Raw genomic sequence first — 24,659 nt, 5'->3', positions numbered from 1 at the left:
AACTAGGTGGTACGCGTCGAAATTGTTTTACCTCCGAGTTGTACGCAACCACAAAAAGGTTGGGAATCACTGTCGTAGGGTCATGGCACACTTGGATGATTTGGAATCGTTGGCTAAACCTAATTTTATTATGTTTAGGACGAAGATTTATTAAAACAAAAATACTGGTTACACTGCTTTGGTTTGAAATCTGTCATCATTTTGGTCGAATGTAAAAGTGTTTTGTCGACAAAAGCGTTCCGCACTAATGATTACCATTTCACATGGCCTTTTTGCACGAACATTTAAACTACTTCTGGGTTTGTATTACAACAGGTTACAAAATATGGATAAAAACTTTGTTAGTAGTGTAAGCAATTAAAACTATGGCGCACGCACCACCGCAAAATATGCGTTCCAGTTTTCGTTGATGTAACACAGTTGCACAAACCGTCTTTTATTGAAAAAATAGTGAAGGCAAACGATTAATGGCTTAAGTTCTTGCCCAAACGTTTTAATCATGACAATGTTAATAACAATATGGGCCATTTTTTTATTCTCAGAATTATGAGTATGAGTAAATCCGTGATCTGTTACCAAACGATTAAGGTTTAACAAAATAGGAAAATTTCTACACAATATTTGTACAATTCCCTGTTTCAGACCCCAGAAGGACCAATTCAAAACTCAAACAAGTTTGTTTATTTCTTGTAATAAGCCATTTGATTTTATTGGGTCTCGTGGCATTGCAAGCATATAACTGCAACCAAAGTCACAAACGTGTTACTAAGTTGGAGGCATGTGTAATTCGGGATGACACCTTCAATATTGCATCATATGACACCAACACGCATAGTCGTATACAGGAAGGGGTACAAGAGGCCCAGACTCCCAAGCAATATTTACAAATTTGGTGTATCGCAGAAGCTGCAACACTTTCATTGTCGTAATTTAAAACAAACAAGAATGTAAACAATGGCTTAATTTAACACAAATATTTACCAAATGAAAATCTGCGATGCTTTGTGAGCAGAGGCATAAAGTTTTGCACATCAACGGGGATGCGGCGAGTAAATAATGCTAAGCTCACAAGGTTCTTTGAACGCCATATTATACAAGTTATAGGGTCTATAATGTTAACAATTTTTTTGGCCGGCGAACAATGTTATCTAAAAACTGGACGAAATATTGTTTAGGATAATTGTTTTCGCGACGAACTCGATAATCAATTTTCTCTACACAAACGATAAATTCTTCCTTCCACACGTTCGTCACAAACGTTTCGCTTGTGTTGTGTTTTGTAGATCGCAAATACGAGGCAAACAAAACTGCGTGTTAAGAACCTTGACGAGTGTAACTCTATGCGGAGCTTGCCAGGACTGTCGTTTCTTCTAAATTCACCTGTATCCACTACATGTTGCGACAACGCTGTACTCGCGGTTGGCCACGTTGCGTTTGTGTTCCTTTTGCGTTGTTCGTCGGGCGCGACCAGTCTCGTCAATGTATACGCCGTCGCAGTCAGCACAGGGTATGCGATCACACCTCCAGCATCGAACGCATCTCATGTACAATCTTTGAGATGTGAAACCAAAGCAGGCTGTCTGACAGGCGGGCGTTTAAACACCTGGAGGCCTTGCAAAATATTTAGCAACACAACCCCACCCTTCGACAGAAACGAACGAGGGTGGCCATTCGCTAAACGCACTTTGCACATTACCAACCTCCTGTTTTGAGCCTCTTCCTCTGAAACTAAGGTTTCAGCTCTTGTATACAATGCACGCACAACAGCACGCTTGTGGGCAATGGGGTTCGCGAACCGAAAGGACGGATACCTGTCGGAATGAGTCAGTTACCAGTATATGCTTGTGCGGAGAGGTCTCCGGTTCTCTCTTTGAATGGAAACATCAAAAAATGATATCACCCCGACGTATTCACGTTCCATTGTGAACTCGATACTCGTTTCAATGGAATTCAGGTGTTCAAGCAGAGATTCCACGTCCACTCGACTCCGTATTTAATCATTATCTTCCAAAGTAAAAGCAAGAAAACTATGGTGCACGTGCCAACGCAAAACACACTTAAGTTTTTTAGCAAGATAACGCAATCACACAAACAAGCAATTGTAAAACTCTTTTTTTCTAAAAAAATATCTACAAACAATGAGGCAATAATGATTAGTGAGTTCCAGACAATAGTGCACACAAAATGGAATAATGTATGTCTGGCTAGTTAAACGCTAGCTGCACTGATAAGACCCGATAGGTCGATGTTTCTTAATATCTTACCACCAATTATATTTGTTCTAAACATTTAATGTCACATTTGTCTGAACTAATTTCCTAATTCTGACTTTTATTTCCAGATAAGGAAGTTGAGTCTTAAATGGAATGACACACGTGGTGATGCGGCAGAAACCTTACTCAAGTGTGTTCACAATATACAAGATGAACTTGAAGTCGCTCGTGGATGGATAGATGACGACTTCGAAGAGAGATTTCAGAACCTGCCAGACCCTGTAAGTATGAAAACTATTTGTTCCACGTACAAACTGTCATTGCTATTTGATACTAACACGATTATAATATGTTTACCTCATGGGTTGTCTTGTATTAAAGCTTGTGTCATGTGCAAGCCTCAGGTTGCCACCAATGGGTAAATATAAAGAAAAGTCAACATCACCCAATACCTACCATGTATTTTCAGTTTATGTGGCTTAAGATTTGGAATAAAATCACACAAACAAACTTGACTGAATAGAAGTATTTTATTATGTTTGAGTGGACGTTGCGTTTATGGAAATAAGTACATGTCACAAAATATTTACTTCATGAAATAATTTTAAATCACAACAAAACTTTCATCAACACTACTGTTATTATAGTTAGACGATGTATGAAATAACCAATCCGTTGTATTGTAGAAGCCAAAGTTGATTGTTTATGATTGGTAAAAGATGCATCTCTAACTCCTACTCTCCACTTCAATCCATCCCTTATATTGGAGTTTAACAAATGCAAGTAAATATGATTGATCAGTTGGAATTATTTTGTGGAGATCAACTCCCTCCTAAACCGGTAAGAAGTTTTCTTAATGACGTTTCATCGATAAAACATGAAGTTTGAATATTTCCACTTCGCTTGTTGGTTGTGAACCATTGCCTTTAAACCCCGGAAAAACCTCTTGCTCTACCTACTGACGTGTTTCTCGCAAGTGCTACACCACAAGGTGGTGCTTCAGAGTCAGTCTCGTTTGTATGTTTAGGAAACCATTGTTTGGTTCGGGGGCCACGTCCGACGATTTATTTCAATAATCTTAACTGACTTATCGTACCACAGAAGCGCTTTAACACTTTTACTCAGTTACCGAAAATTTAATGTGCTTACGACATTTTTAGTGGTCGGTTGTTCCTTCAGTACAACTTTGTTATCACAAACAATAAGAATGTGAAATATGGGTGTTTGCAAATTTACGTTTATCAAAAGTCATGTACGGCATTTGAAGTTCTCAATATACCAGAAATCTCAGTAACAGCGTTTATTTTGACCTCAAGTGCAAATAAAACTTTCCAACGCAGTTACTTGAACTGTGACCGTTGATAATTTCCCGCAACTCTGTATCAAGGTTAGTGCGGAAGTAACGATTATCGTTTCGTGTCAGTAAAGTTGGTAACGAAACTTTTGATGATCAAACTTCACAAAATACCACATAAATATTATGAAACCTTGCTGTCATCGGGTGACTTTTAAATACTGGAAAGAATGCCTGAGATTTACAACCAGGCGACAAAACTCATTTAAAATTTAATTAGCTTATATCATCGGTATCGTAATATTGTGGCCATTCCACACTAAAGTTCAGTGTTTCTCGTCGATATCTTGCTAAGATAGAAATGCGCTGAGCTCTGTTGAACGACAAGTAACAATATATTACTTCAGGCTGTTTGCTGCCAGAATCAACAGGGATTTCTGTCACTTCTCACAAATAAACCTTTCTGCTTCATGTCACGAAGACGAAACATTTCCAAATGCTCTGTAAATATTCTTCACATTTTTCTGTGCTTTATCCAACTTCTGTGTGTTATTTGTATTTACAATGTACGTATCAATACCGTTTGTCTCCATAACTCTCATTTTTACTTCTTTGCCAAACTTATAAATGCGTCTCTGTGTATCTGGTTTCGTTGGAATTGTCGCCAAGTTTTACTGTTTGTGTTGCTTACAATCAAGGACGTCTTTGAAACACGAATATTTTTGTCTCCTGCTCTGAGTTTCGTCTTTACTTCTCTCTTATGTAAATCCGTCAACAGAGGTTTATCGTACAAAGTTATCCGCCTTCCTAACAATTTTGAACGACAGATTTTGTGACAATACTTTTACTTCCGCACTAAACATTACTTTTAGCATTTACATATCTATCTATGGGTTTGATGAAGTTATAACGGGTGGAAGTGGAAGGTTTATGTTGTAAATATTTGAACATTGAATGTTGGTTTTTGTGCAATCGTTATTGTGAATCATTGCTGCTCGATGTCGCCACCCAGTGCTTAATCGATGCTGTCAATTGCTTATGGGGAATCCCCGACATATGTTGTACATACTTTTTCAATACAAAGTGCTTACGGTTGGGAAGTGATATTTGTAAAGGCAGCTGTTAAGTTGTATTGAAAGGTGGGTTACATTGTGCAGATAGCACCGGGATACGACCGACATTCATTAGGTTTGCCTTACATTACCAAGTAATATGCCTGGCAGCTTCAGCAACAAATTGTTTTTCAATGTTTAAGTGTTGATTTGCCCGATGTCACCCAATACATTTTTCTTTTTCCACAGCGATATTCGTAACCCGGTTATCCTGGCTTTCTGCTTGATAAGCTTGACTGACGTCACCCAACATTATTTTGCCCGATTAATTGATTAGCACGACATCTAGTGTAAGTTTGTGGAAAGATATTTTGCCGGTAAATGTCGCTTTTATCGACTGTGACTAAAACAAACCTGCCAATCATGCTTTTGCATGAAACATTGTCACTTCCTGAGGTTATTTATTACAACAATATCACCAAGAATAGGGGGTGAAATGTTTCAGTGTCTCCGGTACTTTTCGGGAATAAAACTAGGAATAATTGGAGTTGGCTACAAATACTGCCTTTGGTTGAGTGTGTTGTGTATACTTTGTAGCGTGAAAGCGGTAATAGATTAACAACTTCTTTATAGTTGTAGTCGCAAGGTGTGTTGAAAAAATTGAAGGTGGGTGTGAAACTTAAAACTTGTGTTGAAATTTTGCCGCCTTTGGAATCTTCTTTGATCGACGGAAGAAAATTGTTGAGAACTACTTTTATGGTGGCAGAAAGAAGTCACCAGTAAGTCCAAACATAAAATTTAATATTCCTCTGAAGTCCACGGTAAAGAAGTAGTTTTTCCAACATCGTGTGTGACGCAGTTAGAAAGTTTGCGTTTCTTAACAATTTTTTTTTTCCTAAACTTTGAAGTCTATCAAAGGTACAAGAATGTAAGCCTTCACTAAGGAAACGGATGGTTGTGTATTTTTGGCCTGCACTGGTTTGCAAAATATGAGCGTGAATAGAAATATGGGTTTTCAATTCAATTATTGGTTTAGAGTTAGTAATTGGTAGAGGTATAAATGAAGCTTACCCTTGTTAGAGAGTTAATACCAGTGATAGAATTTATAGTAACTAGTGACCAGTCTACAACCATACAAAACCAATCAAGTCGTTTTACAGTGCTGCCCGGTCAGACCCTTTTCGTTGCGATATGCTTTATAGGTCTTTAAAACTAAATGGTAATGTGATCTAAATGCTCTAAGCCTAATCTACGCCAATTTAAAAAAAAATCTATGGCCCGGAACATTATTAAATTGGTACTTCTTTGCAGAGCCGCAAATGCTCGCAGTGTACGCTTTGGCGAACGGAAAATACTACTACACCGGGTCATGATGTTTTTTCTAAACCTGATCCACATATAAGTATGTGTAAAACAGAAATCTCTGCAAATTTTTGATGATTAGGCGTGAACAGGGCCACCGCCTGTTATTTTTTTTTATGAATTTGAGTTAAAATACTACACAGAATCGTAGCTTTAATATTCGCACAGATTTCTGTGTTACGTAGGCTTATATGTGGATCAAGTTTGGAAAAAACTTTGTGACCCGGTGTAAAAGTATCTTCCTTGACGAACAATGCTGGGATTCACACAGCGTGACCGCGGTCAAACCCATTTCGTTGCGATATACTTTATAGGTGTTTTGAGATTGCAATTACATAAGTATAGATATTGTTTTATAAATATTGGAGATCTTGTTGATTAATTTTGTTATGAGTTAATTTATAATTTGTATGAACACAATCGTCGTGTTCACTCATGCGTGAAATAATTTCGCTATTAACCAATTTCCATTTCGCCGAAATAACGCTGTTGCTGCGGCGTGTGTATGCAAATGCAAATGCTTCGTTTTATTAGATTGGGTGAAATTAGGACTTTATAATAAAATTTCAGCTTAAAGAAACGCGCACCTTATATTTGACTGCCATGTATATGTCATTAACTACTGACTAGCACTTCGTATGTGAAATTGCCAGTTTCCACCAAACCAATAGTCGCGATAAGCAGGAAAGTGTGCGTTTACTTTGTTTCTTTTGTACTTTATAACTCGAATGACAGAAAACGATAATGTTTGGCTTAAGAGACCGTGATCCAGTCGACTACGAAAGATCTGTCCGATCCGTATTTGGTAAGTATTGTAGACTCTGTGTATATTACATATACCAGATTGGAAAATATGTCGTGCGCGGAGGATTTATTATTAATCCGCGCACAAATCGCTCCAAGTCTTGCAACACTGGATGACTTTTCCCCAAGACCCCAACTGTTCTACACCAATGTTCTGTTTGAAGGCTCTTTGGATATGCTTCACTGACCTGAGCGTTGATTTTTTTCTCTCATTCTCTCGAAAATCACGAAGAACGAAAAAAGGACAAGGTCGAGCGGGGTGAATGCAGTATCTGCCATCTGTATTTTACAATGGTGAAATTACGCACATTCGTCAAATTCTTTGTTTCTAAAAACGTTCACCAAAGTTTCTTTCGATGATGGAAGATCGTTTATTGCTACCTTATTTAACGAAAGAAAGTTTATCCGCGCCATATAGGTACATCGACCCCGAGCTATACGCGAAAATTGGTCAGGAATTTTGCTTGGTTTTTTATATTATGTATGCAAAAACAGGCACTGCGAGCAGTTGCCGAGTCATTCTACGAGTAATGGAAAAACAAGAAACGGATGGGCAAAAAAGTTTTGAAGTTCTCAAAAACAGAACAATCGTTGATTGGTCTATGCCCCATGCAATCCAGTGTGACGAGGCGTTATACGAGATGGCCAAACTTTATGTTAAAGGCAGCAAGAAACATGGGATGGCACTCATCCCCGTATCGAAAGGTCGTCGGAGTAAACATAGGCATGGCGCTGCTTCTAAAGTGGTTACACGACAAAAAAATTAGGAACCAAAGTTTCCCTTTCTTGCATAAATTTCCTTGATGGCAACTGGCAAGTTACAAATCAAGCGTAAATAAAGTTAAAACGTTTTGAAACACTTGTTTTTGCTTCACAGTTGTTTGTGGCAAGTGGTTTTGTTACATTATATGCGTTGGAACTCCGTGCCAGAAAGAAGAACAACAATTAAACATTAATAAGTTCCTGGAGAAAAAAAGTTATGACCACGGGATTCCAACCCGTAACCGTCCAACTACCTTTCGCCACCCGTGGCAACTACGCCAAGTCATTGTAGCTGACAGCCGCTTAAAAAGCGCATATAATTGTATATGACGTCACCCCTACATAATCATAATCATCTGTGAAAAGTGCAATTTTATTGAAGTAAACGCTAATAACATTAAAGTATTGTGAATCGGTTCTTAAAAATACATTATTCCAATATTTTTTGCCAAAGGGAAAATAGGCTTGTTACTAAAGGCACAGTGCACTAAACAACAAAAAAATCTACTACAATCCGCGCAAAAAAATCGCTAGTCCGCGCACAATCCGCGCAATCACCACCGACAGAAAAAAATCCTCCGCGCAGTTTGCAAACTTTCCAATCTGGTACATATATCTTATATTCATGCATTTTTCCTCTGTTAGTAATGTCCGTTTTTTTACATTAATGGTTTGACATAAAATTGTTTTCAGTTGGAAATATTCCTTATGAGTCAACTGAAGAGAAGCTGAAAGACATTTTTAATGAAGTTGGCAACGTCATTAGTTTTCGGTATGTGCTTTTGTATGGTGTGACTGCAGGCATTTGCGAGTATAGTCAGACTCATCAATTTATGTTATTATTGTATAAGCTGCTGCATACAGATGGCAACTGTTTCGACCTTTAAGGTCTCATCAACGCAGCTGGTGTGACTATCAGACGACTTTGCTGACGCAGCTGACCAAATGGCCAAGCAATGACTTCCGTATGCAGCTTGCACATTTCATATTGTTGACCCCACTTTGCTTATTATATGTTTATGTTAATGTAGCCTCGTATTTGACCGCGAGTCTGGCAAGCCTAAGGGATATGGATTTGCTGAGTATCAAGATCAGGAGACTGCCATGAGTGCGATGAGAAATCTTAATGGAAGGGAGTTACACGGTCGACCACTGAGAGTTGATCACGCAACAAGTGAAAAGAACCGCAATAACTTTCAGGTATGGGTAATTGCTGTTAATCTGAGTGTTGATGTACACTGTACTCTTTGCAAACGTATTTTTGGCAACATTAACCCAATGTCTGATCATACACTGGTGCTGATTGCCCTTTTGTAGTCTCAGGAACATATTACCTAACCTTGTTTTGTATTTGGACCATTTTATTCCAGATGTTTATCTATATAATGCATTGGTTCTTGTCATTTTCAATTTCCATGCACATTGAATAACAATTTCGACCAAAAATTGTTTTGGAGAAAAAGGTCAAATAACCAGTGATGTCTGTCTTTTTTTCATTTATGCCAGGAGTCTGTTTAAATTGTAGTGTGTCTAGCAGCAAACAAATTTATGATGTCCAATCATTGTGTTTTGTTTACAGGAAGAAGTGAACCACTTCAGGGCCATGGGTCCTCCAGTGGAATCGGAATACGGGGAACCAACTCCATCTCAAGATGCCCCAGAAGCTATCAGCAAGGCTGTTGCAAGCCTCCCCCCTGAACAAATGTTCGAGCTCATGAAACAAATGAAGGCAACATATTTTGTTGTTGTTTTTCTTCCGAATTAATCTTAGAATATATATGTTTCAAAACATCCATGAGAACTTTATAGGAATATTGGGATTTTGCTAATCTGTGCTTTTGAACTGTTGTAGCAATGCATTCAAAACAACCCAGTAGAGGCCAGAAACATGCTGCTTCAAAACCCACAACTTGCATATGCTTTGTTGCAAGCTCAAGTTGTCATGAGGATTGTGGATCCAGAAATTGCCATGGTAACGAAACAGCTCCAACAAAATAATCAGAAGAAGGAACTAAATATTTTATTGAAATTAAAAATTATAATGTTGAAACAATGAAAAAAATGATAAGCAATGTGGAGCCAATAATATGAACTGTGTATAAGCTGCAGACAGATGGCCACTGTTTCGACCTAAAAGGTCTCAATGACAAAATTTTTGATTATTGTGCATTTATTGTTTTTTTGCCTGATAATACTATTTCTACGTGTAGAAAATGCTGCACAGACAAAAAAAGTCCAGAATCCGTAAGCAAATTTTTGTCACCAAAGTTTTGTGTTTGCTTTCAAGAAATGAAATATTTTGTCATTATTGCTATCCACTAATTTATATGAATTGTTTCATTAATTGATCCAATTGTTGTAATGATTGTAGGACGCAAGGCCCAATGGCAGTCCACTGCCTGGGCTCGGAGGTGGCCGGGATGGTGAACGCATGAGAGAACCCCCACCTGGTAGGGGACATCCAATGGAAGTTGGTCCAGGAGATAGGTGGGAATTTACGTGTTTAATCTGGTAGTGATACTATGCATCTGTAAAGAGTTTTCCATGGGCTATTTGTTGGACATGGAAGGGCATTATTTGGCCTGAGAAATATGTACTCTTGTTTAATATGGTATCTTTTTAATATTCTTTATAAACAAGAACGAAAATTAGGAGTGGGCAACTTTTTCCGCTTGTGGGCCAAAAAGTATCAAAAATTTGGGATTCAACCACATGAGTAAATGTGTACAAAGAGATTTTACACAACAATTGATAAACTAACAGACTTGCAGTCATTAATGCTTAAATGCTGTAACTGAAAAGCAAACAAAAAATGGCAGCGAGACCCAACAGTGATTTTACCCAAGGCCCCAGTTTGCTCATACCCAACATAAATGAACAATAAATTTGGTGAAGTTGCATGGACACTGATCAAGTATTGGTTGTATTAAGTCTGGCAAACATAAAATTGACAATGAAAAATGTTTACATGCAGACAATATTTTGCCTGTGTTGAAACACCTTTGTTTTGTAAAGTTTTCAATTGTTGTCAAAAACATGCTATGATGTTTAAAACTAATAAACATTTTACCATTCAGAGGTCCAAGAAGAATAGAGGTGGACATGCGAGTTAGGCCCTGTCTGCAGCTCACTATAAAAACATTTTCTTAATAAATAACACTTTAAAATATCCTGGGTGCCCTCCAACGATGTTACTTGCTATTAACTGTTGAGACTCAAATATAATGAAAAACTCAATTTGCCGGTCTAACTTGAACATTACACCCAATGTGAGCTATTGTAGCATGCCACTGCCTCTTTTGACCTTTTCATTTTAAACTTGTTTACACAAATTTGTTTGCCGCTAATTACACTAAAAGTTTTGCCACAAGGCACTATCAATAAAACAATCATGTTTGTTTCAGATGACGTCGTTGGATCTTGATGAGAACACAGTTGATGATGAAAGTGCATCTGCTATTGCTTCTTGTATTCAGTGGATGGACGATCTGTCTCTGCGGGGTTGTAAGATGACAAGTGGTGGAATCTGTAAGATTGCAAATTCCATATCACAACTTAAGAAACCAGTAAGTTGTATGTAGAAAAAAAGCCAGTTTTGTCTTCAAAAGTAAATGCTGTATTTTTTGTTGTTAATGAATTCTTTGATGCTAGGTTTGCTGAACATCAAATGGTGCTTAACAATAAACTATTAAAAAGCGGAAATAGTCATTAAACTTTTGCAAGGACAGTGTTAAGTAGTCTAGCAATATGTGTCACCCAACAAAGCACAGAAACCAGACATTTTGCAGTATGACACTTCAATCGCATAAATATAAAAAACAACAAGGTAAACCCAACATTGCTTGTTAATAATGAAGAAAAGGGAAAATATAATCCACTGGGGTAAAATTTTCCACTGCATGTTACTGTGTTTATGTTTAAAACCACAAGGAACATTTCAACTATGGGTCACCCAACCACACTTGTAGGATCCACTCATCATGTACATACATATATATAAATATGTATAACCCTTAAATATGTATATAACCCAGAAAAAAGTTAGGTGACCCCTGCTTTAAAGCATAATATTATTTTGTTCAAACAAATTGCATTGCCCCAAGTTTAGCTGTAACGTAGCTTTAATTTTGATGTATATGCACAGCATTTATGACTGGCTATGACGACAAACCCAGAACCAGTTCATGGGATAGACATCTAAATAAAATCGGACTTCCCCAAGCCCATTCACAAAACCTTGATGTACAAAATTGTCCAGATCACCAAACTAAGCAGTTTTCATATCACAAGTATTACCTTGCTTGGATTTTTTACGACTGCTGCAAATTTTGACATAAAGTACATAAGCTCGATGTAGATGGATGTGGAGTCACAAGAGTTGGAGTAAGCGAGTTGTCTGCAGCAGTCATAAAAAATCCAAGCAAGGTAATACTTGTGATATGAAAACTGCTTTGTTTGGTGATCTGGACAATTTTGTACATTTGTTTGGTGAATCAGTTATAGCATTTTTGTTGTCTTGCTTGTAGTAATTTTTCAAACAAATGCAGTTTTACTGGTAAGACTTACACTTGCAAGACCTGATAGTTTGACACTGTCTGGAGCTAATTTGAATTTAATGTTTACAGATGCAAGCCATTAACTTGGGCAAGAACACAATTGATGATGTTGGTGCAGAACACTTTGCTGGTTGTTTACACAACATCGTTAAATATAGACAAACTGCTAAAGATTTGTCACTATCATTATTTCCGAGTGGAAGAAAGTTGGTTGAATCAAAAGTCAAAGAGTTGGAACACAAAATTTCTGAAAGTGTTCCTATGGAATCAAGAAGAGCAGGTAAATGCTTTTACCTTACAGAGCATTTAAATTTTTTGAATGTCTATCTCATTTTTTCAGTGGATGTTTGCCTTTTGTAGGGTCCCCGTGTGTTGCATATAAATCTCATATGTTGATAAATATTAAATCTGCACTCCATTTTTAGATTGCCATCTGGAAACTAATACTGAAAATGCAAATATATCTGGCAGTATAGTTGGCTCGAATGTCAACTTCAACACCCACATCTATGGTTGGCCATCGGAGTCATAATTCATCATATTGTACGCGTACCTTAGATAACGTGTGTGTGCCTTGTTAACGAACATGCACGTTATGTAAAATCTGGCTAACAGCGTCAAAATCCGAATAAGAGCGACATCATGTGGAATAATATGGTACGCGTGCGTTAATAAGCAGCACGTTCGCCATTAGTGTACATGTACCTTAATAGGATACATTTCATGGCTAACCGTGTCATAAGTCAAACTCATGTACGCGTACCTAATTAACAAACATGCAACTTATTAACGTGCGCGCATGTTAAGTTGGCCGATAGTGTCATAATCTTAGATAAAATTACTTGTACTATCATCAGCTTATGGGCGTAGATATGCTCTTGTTTTCTGCTTTCACTTTTGCAAATATCACTCATGTATCCATCTAGTGGATATCTGTAGTTCGCGCCGTTTTCTTTGTTGTTAGTATAGTTCTAGTCCAGTGTTTCTCAAACTTTTTTTCTGCACCGCCCCCAAAACACCTTAGTCATTTAACAACGCCCAACAGAACAGACAAAAAACATAACGAATTTATTTGTTGCTTGTCAATTAATGCGATGGGTGAGGTTGGTGGAATGACACCAATTTCGTCTGATTTCTAATATTTCAATACCAAACTCTAGTTAAAAACAAATTAACCATACCACCGAAAAGCCTCATTTTCGAATAGCGATTATTTAGCGTTGATTGATGACACATTGTGACATACATAAAATTCGTTGTGACGTCAGAATCAATAACTTCTAGTTCTGCATGCGAGAAAAGCCCTTTTTAAAGTAGCATAAATTATACCAAGATGGACTGAATCACTTGGGCCAGTGATTCCTAACCTTTTTCTGGTTGCGTACCACTTGGAGGTAATACAATTTCGACGCGTACCACCTAGTTGAGTGTTACAAAGTAACCCAGGTGATGAAGTAACGAACATTTCGGGATCACTTGCGAATTTTTAAATTGTTTTTCTAAGATTTGTAACTATATCCGCAAATTACGGAAAGGTGTTCACGTACCACCTGGAATGCGGTCGCGTATGTCGCTCTTATTGGAATTTTGACACTGTTGGAGGCTTCAAATAACGTGCACGTTCGTTAATAAGGCACACACACGTTATCTAAGGTACGCGCAGCCGTCGACGAGCGGATAGTTGTGAAGTCTTGTTGATAATTTTTTTTCTGCCGGGAACCTTTGCAGCTGTATTTATCCCACACACCTGTGAGCTTCAGCATCTTGTGTAATTTCTTGTTGTGTTTCGGTGCCGACCTACGAACTGTATGCTCAATTGTTCATTGTTTCATTGAAACCCATGATTTTTCTACTCGTTTTGTTTTTGCACTACTACTGAATGTTGTTTTCTCTTCCGAATTGTGTGATAAGGTGTTAACTTCCTGCTAGTAGTATTAATGCTCTGGTGTGTTATTTTTATAAACTTGTCGTTCATGTTAGACTCTGCTTTGGGTTTTCTTGCCCAATTATTGCTTCATTTAGTAGTAGAATGGTATAAATTGTTTTTCAATTAGAAAAGTTTGCAACCAAGTTTTATCGGCGAAAGTATATGCCGGACCACCACTAAACTGGATTTGTTTCACAAACTTTCGCAAACAAATTCGAAATCGAATTTAAATTTGCATCGAACAAATGACTTGTGATTTTCATGAGCTCATGCAATAACAAAAAATCAACTAAGCTTAAACCAATAGTTCTCTCGCTTTGGCCAGCACGGCTGGGTGGCCACCTTCCGTCACATGCAGCCTGTCGCAACCCATCACCCCCCAGTGCGACTGGCTGCGATCCTACGGTAGACGGTGATACTCCGTGAGAAAATCACATTTACATGGGCGCCTGACTCGATAACCTTTATGGTTTTATCGGCGCCCATGCCATTTTATTTCTTTTTATATTATTGTGCATTATCGTAGTTGCATTTTTTGCGCAAAATAAACATGATTTGATTTGATTTTGCTCTGATTTGAGCGCGCATTACTTCACCTACATCACATCGCTTATTCAATTACATTTTTCCACAATTTTATTCAGAAGCTGACTTTCTATTCTACGTTTGTTGTAACAATGTTTGAAAATTGGGTTTAATAAAATGTTTTGCTAAGGTTGCAACACAATTTTGTTCGTTTTGGGTTGGGAGCACATTTCATGTGGGTCTATCTTTGACCATATTGAGAATCATATTATGTAATAAAGACGGTTTCATATCAACAAACGCCATGAATTTTGTATTATAAAAAACAGACGGTGCAAACATGCCAAAATATATTGAGAATCATATCATGTAATAAAGACGATAATTTTCGTAACGCAGTAATATTTCATTCAATGGCAGGATCGCCCCACTGCGCAGGTCCTTACTTGGCGATCACAGCTAACGTATCGCGATCATGAGGTTTGCAGGCTTGGCAGCTCAGGCAATGCAGCCTAGCTGGATCAGCCACTTTTATACGGTGGTAGAGATCCCCTACGTATATGTGAAGGTTGCCTGGCAAGTTGTGCGCTTGCGCACCAGTGTACCTTGGCCACAATATACCCCGTGAAACCACCGAGCTCCTGTAGCTCAGTCGGTAGAACGTTGGGCCTGGTTGGCCCAGGGTCGTGAGTTCAAACCTCACCGTGAGCTTGATGTTTTAAATCTCGCTCCGACTTGTCAGGAAAAAGTGTATAATCCAGCTAGGCTGCAATGCCTGGACTGCGAAACCTGTAAACATTATAGATTCAGCAACATTTAATATTTTTGGATTTTTATTCTGGAAATTTCTTCGACGAGTGCCCGGTTTTTTTTTTTAAATCAGAAGTATTTGAAGAAATGATTCATGTAAACATCCATAATGTAATGATAAAGGTCACGGAGTTAATTTAGTCATTACCCTTTAAAATATAGCCTGGAGAAGATAGAAACGCATAATAGTAAAGCCTACTAAAGATAGCCTAAACTTCTAACTGCAAACTATCAAAAAGAAGTGCTCACTGATTACACCAGCAGGTGACAGTGAGTGCAACTTCTTTGAGTGAAGTAACTTCACCGGTCATGTTGTAAGGTGAATTTATCAAGTATTCATCGAGTGCAGATTTTTAAACACGACTCCTGTTGAATTGTCAGCATCTCACTAATCTTTTAAGGCTTTTGCCGCAATAACTCCTTTGCCTTATGAAAGGATGAAACACATTGTTCTGAGCATGCTTTCGGGTCGTCGATCTCGCTATTGCACTCATGTTTCCTTAGCCTTGTTCTTAGTACACGACCTGTCCTAACAATGTATTGTTTTTTCCGCAAGCCCATCTCTTTAACACAGCTGAGCGATAAATCACGATAGCGCTAGAAAAAGGAAGAAGGGTACCGGTTTTTCCAAAGCGCTCCCTCCATCTCGTCTTCAATTGAACAGCACGAGGTAGGTCAAACGAAACAAACAAATTCCTGTTAAAATGAACTGTTTCCAGTACACAATTGTAAGGACGGTCCCACGCTAAATTAAAACAGGCGATCTCATCTTGTGTTGACGCTCGATATAGAACTTTACCTCCTCCATTTTGTAAAGTGTACGAACAACGTCTCCACGTGAGTAGTATATAGCTAACAGAGGAAAGAATCCCAGAGACTTCCTTCCTTGATGTGCAATACGATACAATTCTCCCTGAACTGGAAAGATGGAAGAGAAAAAACCCTCTCTATCTGTGAATCTGTTTTAAGTCATGTCCCCGGTCTGACCCTTGTCCGTCGAGTTATTAGCCGTTTACATCTCAGTGTACCGCTCCTTGTTTGATCTCGACCATTGCAAAACTAAATCGTTTATATAGCGATTAAAATGCTTCCTGTATGATTTGGACGAAGTCTAAATCGCTTCATGATTTAATGTACCTACAAAGGTCGTATGTGATTAGACGAGTTGAGTAATTGCGTGAATCTTGTGTGCTGCTTATGGGCAATGAAATCACAAGTGGTTCGTCAATATTCTAGATGTCGCACGCGTTATTTCCTTCATTCTGTCAAAATCATTTTACATTTCTCCTTCAGAAGCTAAACTTGGTGTGAAATTTTAGTCTCCGCGCCATTATGCTCACAAACAACCTCTATGCCGTCACACTCAATGACCTGGGGTTAAGGCCGTTTTGCTGTGAATTGTGAGCTGGTTGGTATTTTAACTTATATCACGCTAACCTGCTCTGAGTTTCGTCTTTTACTTCTCTCTTGTGTAAATCCGTCAACAGAGGTTTATCGTACAAAGTTATCCGCCTTTCTAACAATTTTCAACGACAGATTTTGTGACAATACTTTTACTTCCGCACTAAACATTACTTTCAACATTTACGTGCGACTTATATTAATTTTTGACTGATTACAATCGAGTATTTCCACATTACATTGTTTTCTGATACATTATGTCGTGAATTCTGACAACCCTTTGTTGATTTTTGAACGAAGATATTTTTATGTTCGTAACTAAATTGTTTGATGACGAGAACAACCGATCTTCCACCAACTACTGTTCGGTTTTATCGGCGCACGTTTTTTTTCTTATTTTTGCTTCAAACCAATCTGTATCTATCTATGGGTTTGATGAAGTTATAACGGGTGGAAGTGGAAGGTTTATGTTGTAAATATTTGAACATTGAATGTTGGTTTTTGTGCAATCGTTATTGTGAATCATTGCTGCTCGATGTCGCCACCCAGCGCTTAACCGATGCTGTCAATTGCTTATGGGGAATCCCCGACATATGTTGTACATACTTTTTCAATACAAAGTGCTTGCGGTTGGAAAGTGATATTTGTAAAGACATATGTTAAGTTGTATTGAAAGGTGGGTTACATTGTGCAGCTAGCACCGGGATACGACCGACATTCATTAGGTTTGTTTTTCAATGTTCAAGTGTTGATTTGCCCGATGTCACCCAATACATTTTTCTTTTAACCACAGCGATGTTCGTAACCCGGTTATCGTGGCTTTCTGCTTGATAAGCTTGACTGACGTAACCCAACATTATTTTTACCCGATGTATTGATTAGCACGACATCTAGTGTAAGTTTGTGGAAAGATATTTTGCCTGGTAAATGTCGCTTTTATCGAAAATTGTTGAGAACTACTTTTATGGTGGCAGAAAGAAGTCACCAGTAAGTCCAAACGTAAAATTTATATTCCTCTGAAGTCCACGGTAAAGAAGTAGTTTTACCAACATCGTGTGTGACGCAGTTAGAAAGTTTGCGTTTCATAACTAATGTTTTTTATACCTAAACTACTTTGAAGTCTATCAAAGGTACAAGAATGTAAGCCTTCACTAAGGAAACGGATGGTTGTGTATTTTTGGCCTGCACTGGTTTGCAAAATATGAGCGTGAATAGGAATATGGGTTTTCAAATTCAATTATTGGTTTAGAGTTAGTAATTGGTAGAGGTATAAATGAAGCGTACCCTTGTTAGAGAGTTAATACCAGTAATAGAATTTATGGTAACTAGTGACCAGTCTACAACCATACAAAACCAATAAAATCGTTTTATAGTGCTGCCCGGTCAGAACCTTTTCGTTGCGATATACTTTATAGGTCTTTAAAAACTCAATGGTAATGTGATCTAAATGCTCTAAGCCTAATCTACGCCAATTTTAAAAAAAATCTAATGCCCGGAACATTATTAAATTGGTACTTCTATGCAGAGCCGCAAATGCTCGCAGTGTACGCTTTGACGATCGGAAAATACTGCTACACCGGGTCACGAAGTTTTTACCAAACCTGATCTACATATAAGTATGTGTAAAACAGAGATCTCTGCAAATTTTAATGATTAGGCGTGAACAGGGCCACCGCCAGTTATTTGTGTTTATAAATTTGAGTTAAAATACTACACAAAATCGTAGCTTTAATATTCGCACAGATTTCTGTGTTACGTAGGCTTATATGTGGATCAAGATTGGAAAAAACTTTGTGACCCGGTGTAAAAGTATCTTCCTTGACGAAAAATGCTGGGATTCACACAGCGTGACCGCGGTCAAACCCATTTCGTTGCGATATACTTTATAGGTGTTTTGAGATTGCAATTACATAAGTATAGATATAGATATTGTTTCATAAATATTGGAGATCTTGTTGATTAATTTTGTTGCGAGTTAATTTATAATTTGTATGAACACAATCGTCGTGTTCACTCAAGCGTGAAATAATTTCGCTTTTAACCAACCTGTTGCTGCTGCGTGTGTTTGCAAATGCAGGTGCTTCGTTTTATTAGATTGGGTGAAATTAGGACTTCATAATAAAATTTCAGCTTAAAGAAACGCGCACCTTATATTTGACTGCCATGTATATGTCATTAACTACCGACTAGTACTTCGTATGTGAAATTGCCAGTTTCCACCAAACCAATAGTCGCGATCAGCAGGAAAGTGTGCGTTTATTTTGTTTATTTTGTACTTAATAAGACTCGAATGACAGAAAACGATAATGTTTGGCTTAAGAGACCGTGATCCAATCGACTACGAAAGATCTGTCAGATCCGTTTTTGGTAAGTATTGTGGACTCATGCATTTTTTGATTCATGCATTTTTTCCTCAGTTAGTAATGTCGGTTTTTTTACATTAATGGTTTGACATAAAATTTTTTTCAGTTGGAAATATACCTTATGAGTCAACGGAAGAGGAGCTGAAAGATATTTTTAATGAAGTTGGCAACGTCATTAGTTTTCGGTATGTGCTTTTGTATGTGTGAGTGTGACTGCAGGCATTTGCAAGAGTAGGCCTATATTCAGACTCATAAATTGTATAGTGCTATTCTTGCTGCTAGGCATAGTAATTAATAAGAATTGTTCTTCCAGCACACTTTCATAACTTAAGTGCCAGAAGAAAAGTTTTTATTGATCATAAATTTATATTTTGTTTATATTAATGTAGCCTCGTATTTGACCGCGAGTCTGGCAAGCCAAAGGGATATGGATTTGCTGAGTATCAAGATCAGGAGACTGCCATGAGTGCGATGAGAAATCTTAATGGAAGGGAGTTACACGGCCGACCACTGAGAGTTGATCACGCAACAAGTGAAAAGAACCGCAATAACTTTCAGGTATGGATGATTGCTGTTAATAATTGCACTGAGTGTTGATGTACGCTGTACTCTTTGCAAACTTATTTTTGGCAACATTAACCCAATGTCTGGTCATACACTGGTGCTGATTGTCTTTTTGTAGTCTCAGGAACATATTACCTAACCTTGTTTTGTATTTGGACTGTTTTCATCCAGATGTTTAGCTATATAATGCATTGGTTCTTGTCATTTTGAATTTCCATGCGCATTGAATAACAATTTCAACCAAAAATTGTTTTGGAGAAAAAGGGCAAATAACCAGTGATGTCTGTCTTTTTTTAATTTATGCCAGGAGAGGAGTCTGTTTAAATTGTAGTGTGTCTAGCAGCAAAGGCAGCAAACAAATTTATGATGTCCAATCATTGTGTTTTGTTCACAGGAAGAAGTAAACCACTTCAGGGCCATGGGTCCACCTGTGGAGTCGGAATACGGGGAACCAACTCCATCTCAAGATGCCCCAGAAGCTATCAGCAAAGCTGTTGCAAGCCTCCCCCCTGAACAAATGTTTGAGCTCATGAAACAAATGAAGGCAACATATTTTTTTTTTGTTTTTTTTTTTGCAGAATCAATCTTTGGATATATATGTTTTAAAACATCTGTAAGAACTTTGTTGAAATATTGGCATTTAACTAAACTGTGCTTTTGAACTATTGTAGCAATGCATTCAAAACAACCCAGTAGAGGCCAGAAACATGCTGCTTCAAAACCCACAACTGGCATATGCTTTGTTGCAAGCTCAAGTTGTTATGAGGGTTGTGGATCCAGAAATTGCCATGGTAACGAAACAGCTATAATAAAATAATCAAAAGAAAGAACTAAATATTTTGTTGAAATTGAAAATTATATTGTTGAAACAATGAAAAAAATATTTGAATATTGTGCATTTATTATTTTTTTTTGCCTACTAATACTACTTCTACGTGTAGAAAATGCTGCACAGACAAAATCCAGTTCAACCTCTTATTCCAGCATCTGAAGGGCCTCGTCCAGAGTCTGTAGGCAAAATTAGATCTATATTTTTGTCGCTAAAGTTTTCTGTTTGAAATGTATTTTGTCTCAAGCATTAGAAGAAATATGTTTTGTCATTATCACTTTCCGCAGTTAATTTATGTGAATTGATCCAGTTGTTATAATAATTGTAGGACGCAAGGCCCAATGGCAGTCCACTGCCTGGGCTCGGAGGTGGCCGGGATGGTGAACGGATGAGAGAGCCACCACCTGGTAGGGGACACCCAATGGAAGTTGGCCCAGGAGATAGGTGGGAATTTACGTGTTTAATCTGGTAGTGATACTATGCAGCTGATGCAAAGGATGTTCCATGGCCTTTTATGTTGGACATAGAAGGGCATTATTTGGCCTGAGAAATATGTACTCTTCTTTACTAGTGATTTTACCCAAGGCCCCAGTTTGCTCATATCCGACATAAATGAACAATAAATTTGGTGAAGTTGCATGGACACTGATCAACTATTGGTTGTATTAAGTCTTGCAAACATGAAATTGACAATGGAAAATGTTTACTTATAGATAATATTTGCCACAGTTAAAACATCATGGTTCTGTAAAATTTTCTGAAGTTGGAAAAAACATGCTATGATGTTTAAAACTAATAAACATTTTACAATTCAGAGGTCCAAGAAGAATGGAGGTGGACATGCGAGTTATAGAAAGAGTGCCCGTGGATCATGGCATGGGCGACCCGATGGATCGTCACAGACCACCACATATGGATGAAGGTTTTGGTCGAGGATTTCCACCCAATCCAAGAGGTAGAATGACCACATTCTTACATGGAGATTAGTTGTGAAAGTCAATTAGTTCTTGTATTCGCTGGTTTAAGAAATTTGAAGGACAAAAATGCACAGTCAAATTTTGCACAACCAGTGTTTAATTAGTGTTTTTAGAGCATAATAAATATATTTTTCTCTCAATAAATCGATCTGAGCTGTCTACAGATCGCTGTTTTGGGATTTTAATACATTATTATTGATACGGTGTGCGATCGACAGCCTGCCAGGGGCCTTTGGTTTTTTGATCCAGTTTTGATTCACTAATCACATGTTTTTAGAGCAATGTGTATCTACAAAAAAATGGACCACAGACTGTGAATTATTTTATGGTGCATTTTGCAAGTATGCTTACTACTGTGACACCAATGTCAAGAGAGTGCCTGTTGGCGGTACAGTTTATAACACATTCTGTTAACTTGTAATTCTTGCCACTAGATGAGCGGGGCTTTTCCGATCAAGGGCCCCCAGAACGCGATAACTCGCATGAGCGGGGGCTTTCATCTCTGGAACGAGGATTGTCTCCGAGAGATCATCCGATGGATCGTGGGGGAAGACCTCCGATGGATCGTCCAGGAATGGGTGGGGATCCTGCACGACATCCTCCTCCACCTCCTGAAAGAAGCGATCCAAGAAGAGGAAGACCTCCTCCTGCCCAGGAGGACGCCCCTATGGATCCATCTGCAGAACAGGATCAGGAAAAGGTTCGTTGTTGCATATTGTGGAAATGAACAGTGAATGTATGTTTTATATTCTTTGCATCGACTGAAGTTTTGTATTTGTATATGTACAAAAAAGTCAGCCCACAATAAATCTAAGACACATGCCCAAATCTTAAAACAACTTTGGTCAAGAATAAAATATGTAATTATGTTTTTGTTTGCTTTTAACACTTAAAAAGTCAATCAAACATGTATTACGATAAAAAGGTTAAAATTTTGCCATCATGTATTTCCAGGCCGCTCTGATCATGCAAGTCCTCCAGTTAACTCCAGAACAAATCCGGATGCTCCCTGATGAGCAGAGGCGCAGCATCCTTGCTCTCAAGGATCAGTTGCAAGGAGGAAGGCCATGAAGACCGTTGCCATAGAAACATTCTTTCTTTTTTAAGAAAACTGCCAGTTCAGATGTAGTTGTCGTGGATGCGACGGATTTTGTCCCAATGCCATTCACATGTTAGTGCCGATTAAAACGTATCAACTGTTTGTACAAAAAAATTTCGCTAATAAACACTTTGTTGGTCGTATTTACTGCTTCGTGCGCCATCGCATATGCATGTAGTGGCGTGCCGAATTGATCTTTTTATGCACGTTGGCTTTCGTGCTACAACATGCATTTGCGACAACGTGGGTGTCGGACTCCATATCTAAAATAACGGAAATCTGTTCTAAAGTCACATTTTAATTTGTGAGAAATGGAGCTAATAATGATTTTAGTGAGCTGTAGACAGGGTCGCTATTTCGAGCTACCGTCTTGCCAGCTAAATAGCCAACATTTACTTCCGGGGTAAAATATAAATTTATTGGAAAAACTCTAACATTCGTTAGGTGGAAATCAGGATTCAGGGAAAAGTTTTTTTTTGTACTTCTTCTGACGACCAGTACATTCTGTACAATACGTCATATCATTCTGTGTAACATAAGTCGAGCGCTAAATTCGAAAGGCTTTTGTCCAGAAGTCACTGCTTCAGTTTAACTTCTATCTGTAAAGTAGACTTTGGCGACACCAGACTCACGGCATTCTTCCGTATCTTACACCTGGCAGTATCACCAAATGCATATGCATTGCTATTTCAAACGATCATTTGGTTACAGTGGAATGGCAACCAAAAGTGGGTTATTAATGTTTTTGCTCTGAGAAACGTGGTTTCCTTACAAACACCAAACCACTCTTTTGACTGAATGAAAAAAGGCGGATAAACCGTAGCCTATATGTTTTTGAATTCAAATCCGGCGCAAAGTATGTTACAGCTTATTTTACTCTGGGGAAAGTGAGTCGCAGTATATATTGTTCTTGTTTGTGCCTTTAAAGAACTTTCCAATACGAGGTCGATGCTTCTTTACGCAAACATGGAGTTGGTTTTAATCTTGGCGATTCTTACAGTGGCGACAAATCTATGTTCGGGGTAAGAATGTGTATAAAGGTCATATTTTACTTGCTTTACTCGATTTAAACAGGAGGAATCAACTTGGAATGTGGTGAAATTTGGGCACCTTACCCGTAATATTGAGAACGAGGTAAAAAGTAATTGGTGCCATTTTACACGAACTTGGCAACGATGCAAGGTTTTCTTATGGATATATGTCGAAGTGCGTGGGAAGGTTGCTTTCTTCCAAGAATCAAGATAGTTTTTACTGTTGATTACTATTTTTTGCATGAACAACATAATTAGTGCAATACTAAAAATCTTACTTTCTCAATATGTTATAAATCTGTGTATCATGTGCTAACATCAAAACCGACGAGCAACACAATTAATTTGACAACATTATAGCTTAGACAGGCCAATGTAACTAATTGTTTTTGTGGACACAAGCGCAAAAAAACACTATTTTTCGGTGTAAGCGTTGTATGCCCGGGAAACGAATCACAACACTACCATATGTTTCCCCTCACGTAACTAACAATTAATGAGTCGGGAGTCTGTCCATGGGGCCCACTTTGGCCCTTTAAGTACAGCCTGTCGGGGGCTCTGTAGTTACGCTTAATCGTTATTGGTTGTGATTGAAACAATTCAATCAGCTTTTGGAAACATACTGCTTGTGTATAAAATTTAATTTTACGTGTTTGGACATATATGACTTATAGGATATTGCACTGGAATAGCGCATACACTGTCACACTGAAATATCTACATAAAAGGCGCCTCTGGCAAAAAACGTTTTATTATGGTTGCCGTTTCGTTCATTATTATTAGTGTACATACACAGTGTGTACACTAACGTACGGTATATCCTGAGGAAGGGCGGTTGAATAACGACTTCTACTCACTGTTGTTCAGTAAAACAACACCGAGGCATAATGATTAGTGGGCTGTTCAATGAAACTTGCCAACCCCAATATATCATAACTTACAAACAATGCTGATTGTTATCGCAAACAATGCCTGCATGCGTGGGAACAATGACTATGTTCAAATTTTCCCGCTTCTTTATGGAAGCGAACAGTAACCTACAATATATTCGAACACCACGAAGTAACACGAAGTTGTATTTTACTTTAAT

At 38.1% G+C, this 24,659-nt stretch overlaps 4 protein-coding genes across 9 annotated transcripts in view; all 4 read left to right on the top strand.

The window, feature by feature from the left end:
- LOC145894912 (uncharacterized) overlaps positions 1 to 24,659 on the top strand; it is a 425,937-nt gene that overhangs the window by 199,118 nt on the left and 202,160 nt on the right. The window lies entirely within an intron of this gene.
- Positions 6,643 to 10,637, top strand: LOC145894524 (cleavage stimulation factor subunit 2-like). The gene is made up of 8 exons (XM_082983141.1): positions 6,643 to 6,726; positions 8,181 to 8,259; positions 8,519 to 8,687; positions 9,067 to 9,216; positions 9,340 to 9,459; positions 9,698 to 9,754; positions 9,859 to 9,974; positions 10,565 to 10,637. Exons 1-8 carry the CDS (start codon positions 6,666 to 6,668, stop codon positions 10,635 to 10,637), a joined length of 825 nt encoding a protein of 274 aa, XP_082839267.1. The 5' UTR covers positions 6,643 to 6,665.
- On the top strand, positions 9,424 to 14,534 carry LOC145894934 (uncharacterized). Its single transcript, XM_082983655.1, has 5 exons — positions 9,424 to 9,974; positions 10,892 to 11,053; positions 12,113 to 12,323; positions 12,469 to 12,555; positions 13,024 to 14,534. The coding sequence occupies exons 2-5, from the start codon at positions 10,892 to 10,894 to the stop codon at positions 13,065 to 13,067; spliced, it is 504 nt and encodes a 167-aa protein (XP_082839781.1). The 5' UTR covers positions 9,424 to 9,974; the 3' UTR covers positions 13,068 to 14,534.
- On the top strand, positions 18,774 to 22,675 carry LOC145894923 (cleavage stimulation factor subunit 2-like). Its single transcript, XM_082983644.1, has 10 exons — positions 18,774 to 19,073; positions 19,176 to 19,254; positions 19,459 to 19,627; positions 20,028 to 20,177; positions 20,305 to 20,424; positions 20,575 to 20,643; positions 20,791 to 20,906; positions 21,278 to 21,417; positions 21,874 to 22,139; positions 22,394 to 22,675. The coding sequence occupies exons 1-10, from the start codon at positions 19,013 to 19,015 to the stop codon at positions 22,508 to 22,510; spliced, it is 1,287 nt and encodes a 428-aa protein (XP_082839770.1). The 5' UTR covers positions 18,774 to 19,012; the 3' UTR covers positions 22,511 to 22,675.

Source organism: Ascidia mentula, chromosome 3 (genome assembly GCF_947561715.1).
Source record: "Ascidia mentula chromosome 3, kaAscMent1.1, whole genome shotgun sequence".
In the NCBI taxonomy this organism is placed as follows: domain Eukaryota; kingdom Metazoa; phylum Chordata; class Ascidiacea; order Phlebobranchia; family Ascidiidae; genus Ascidia; species Ascidia mentula.
The sequence above is the reverse complement of the archived record's forward strand: the minus strand, read 5'-3'. Positions and strand labels throughout refer to the sequence as shown.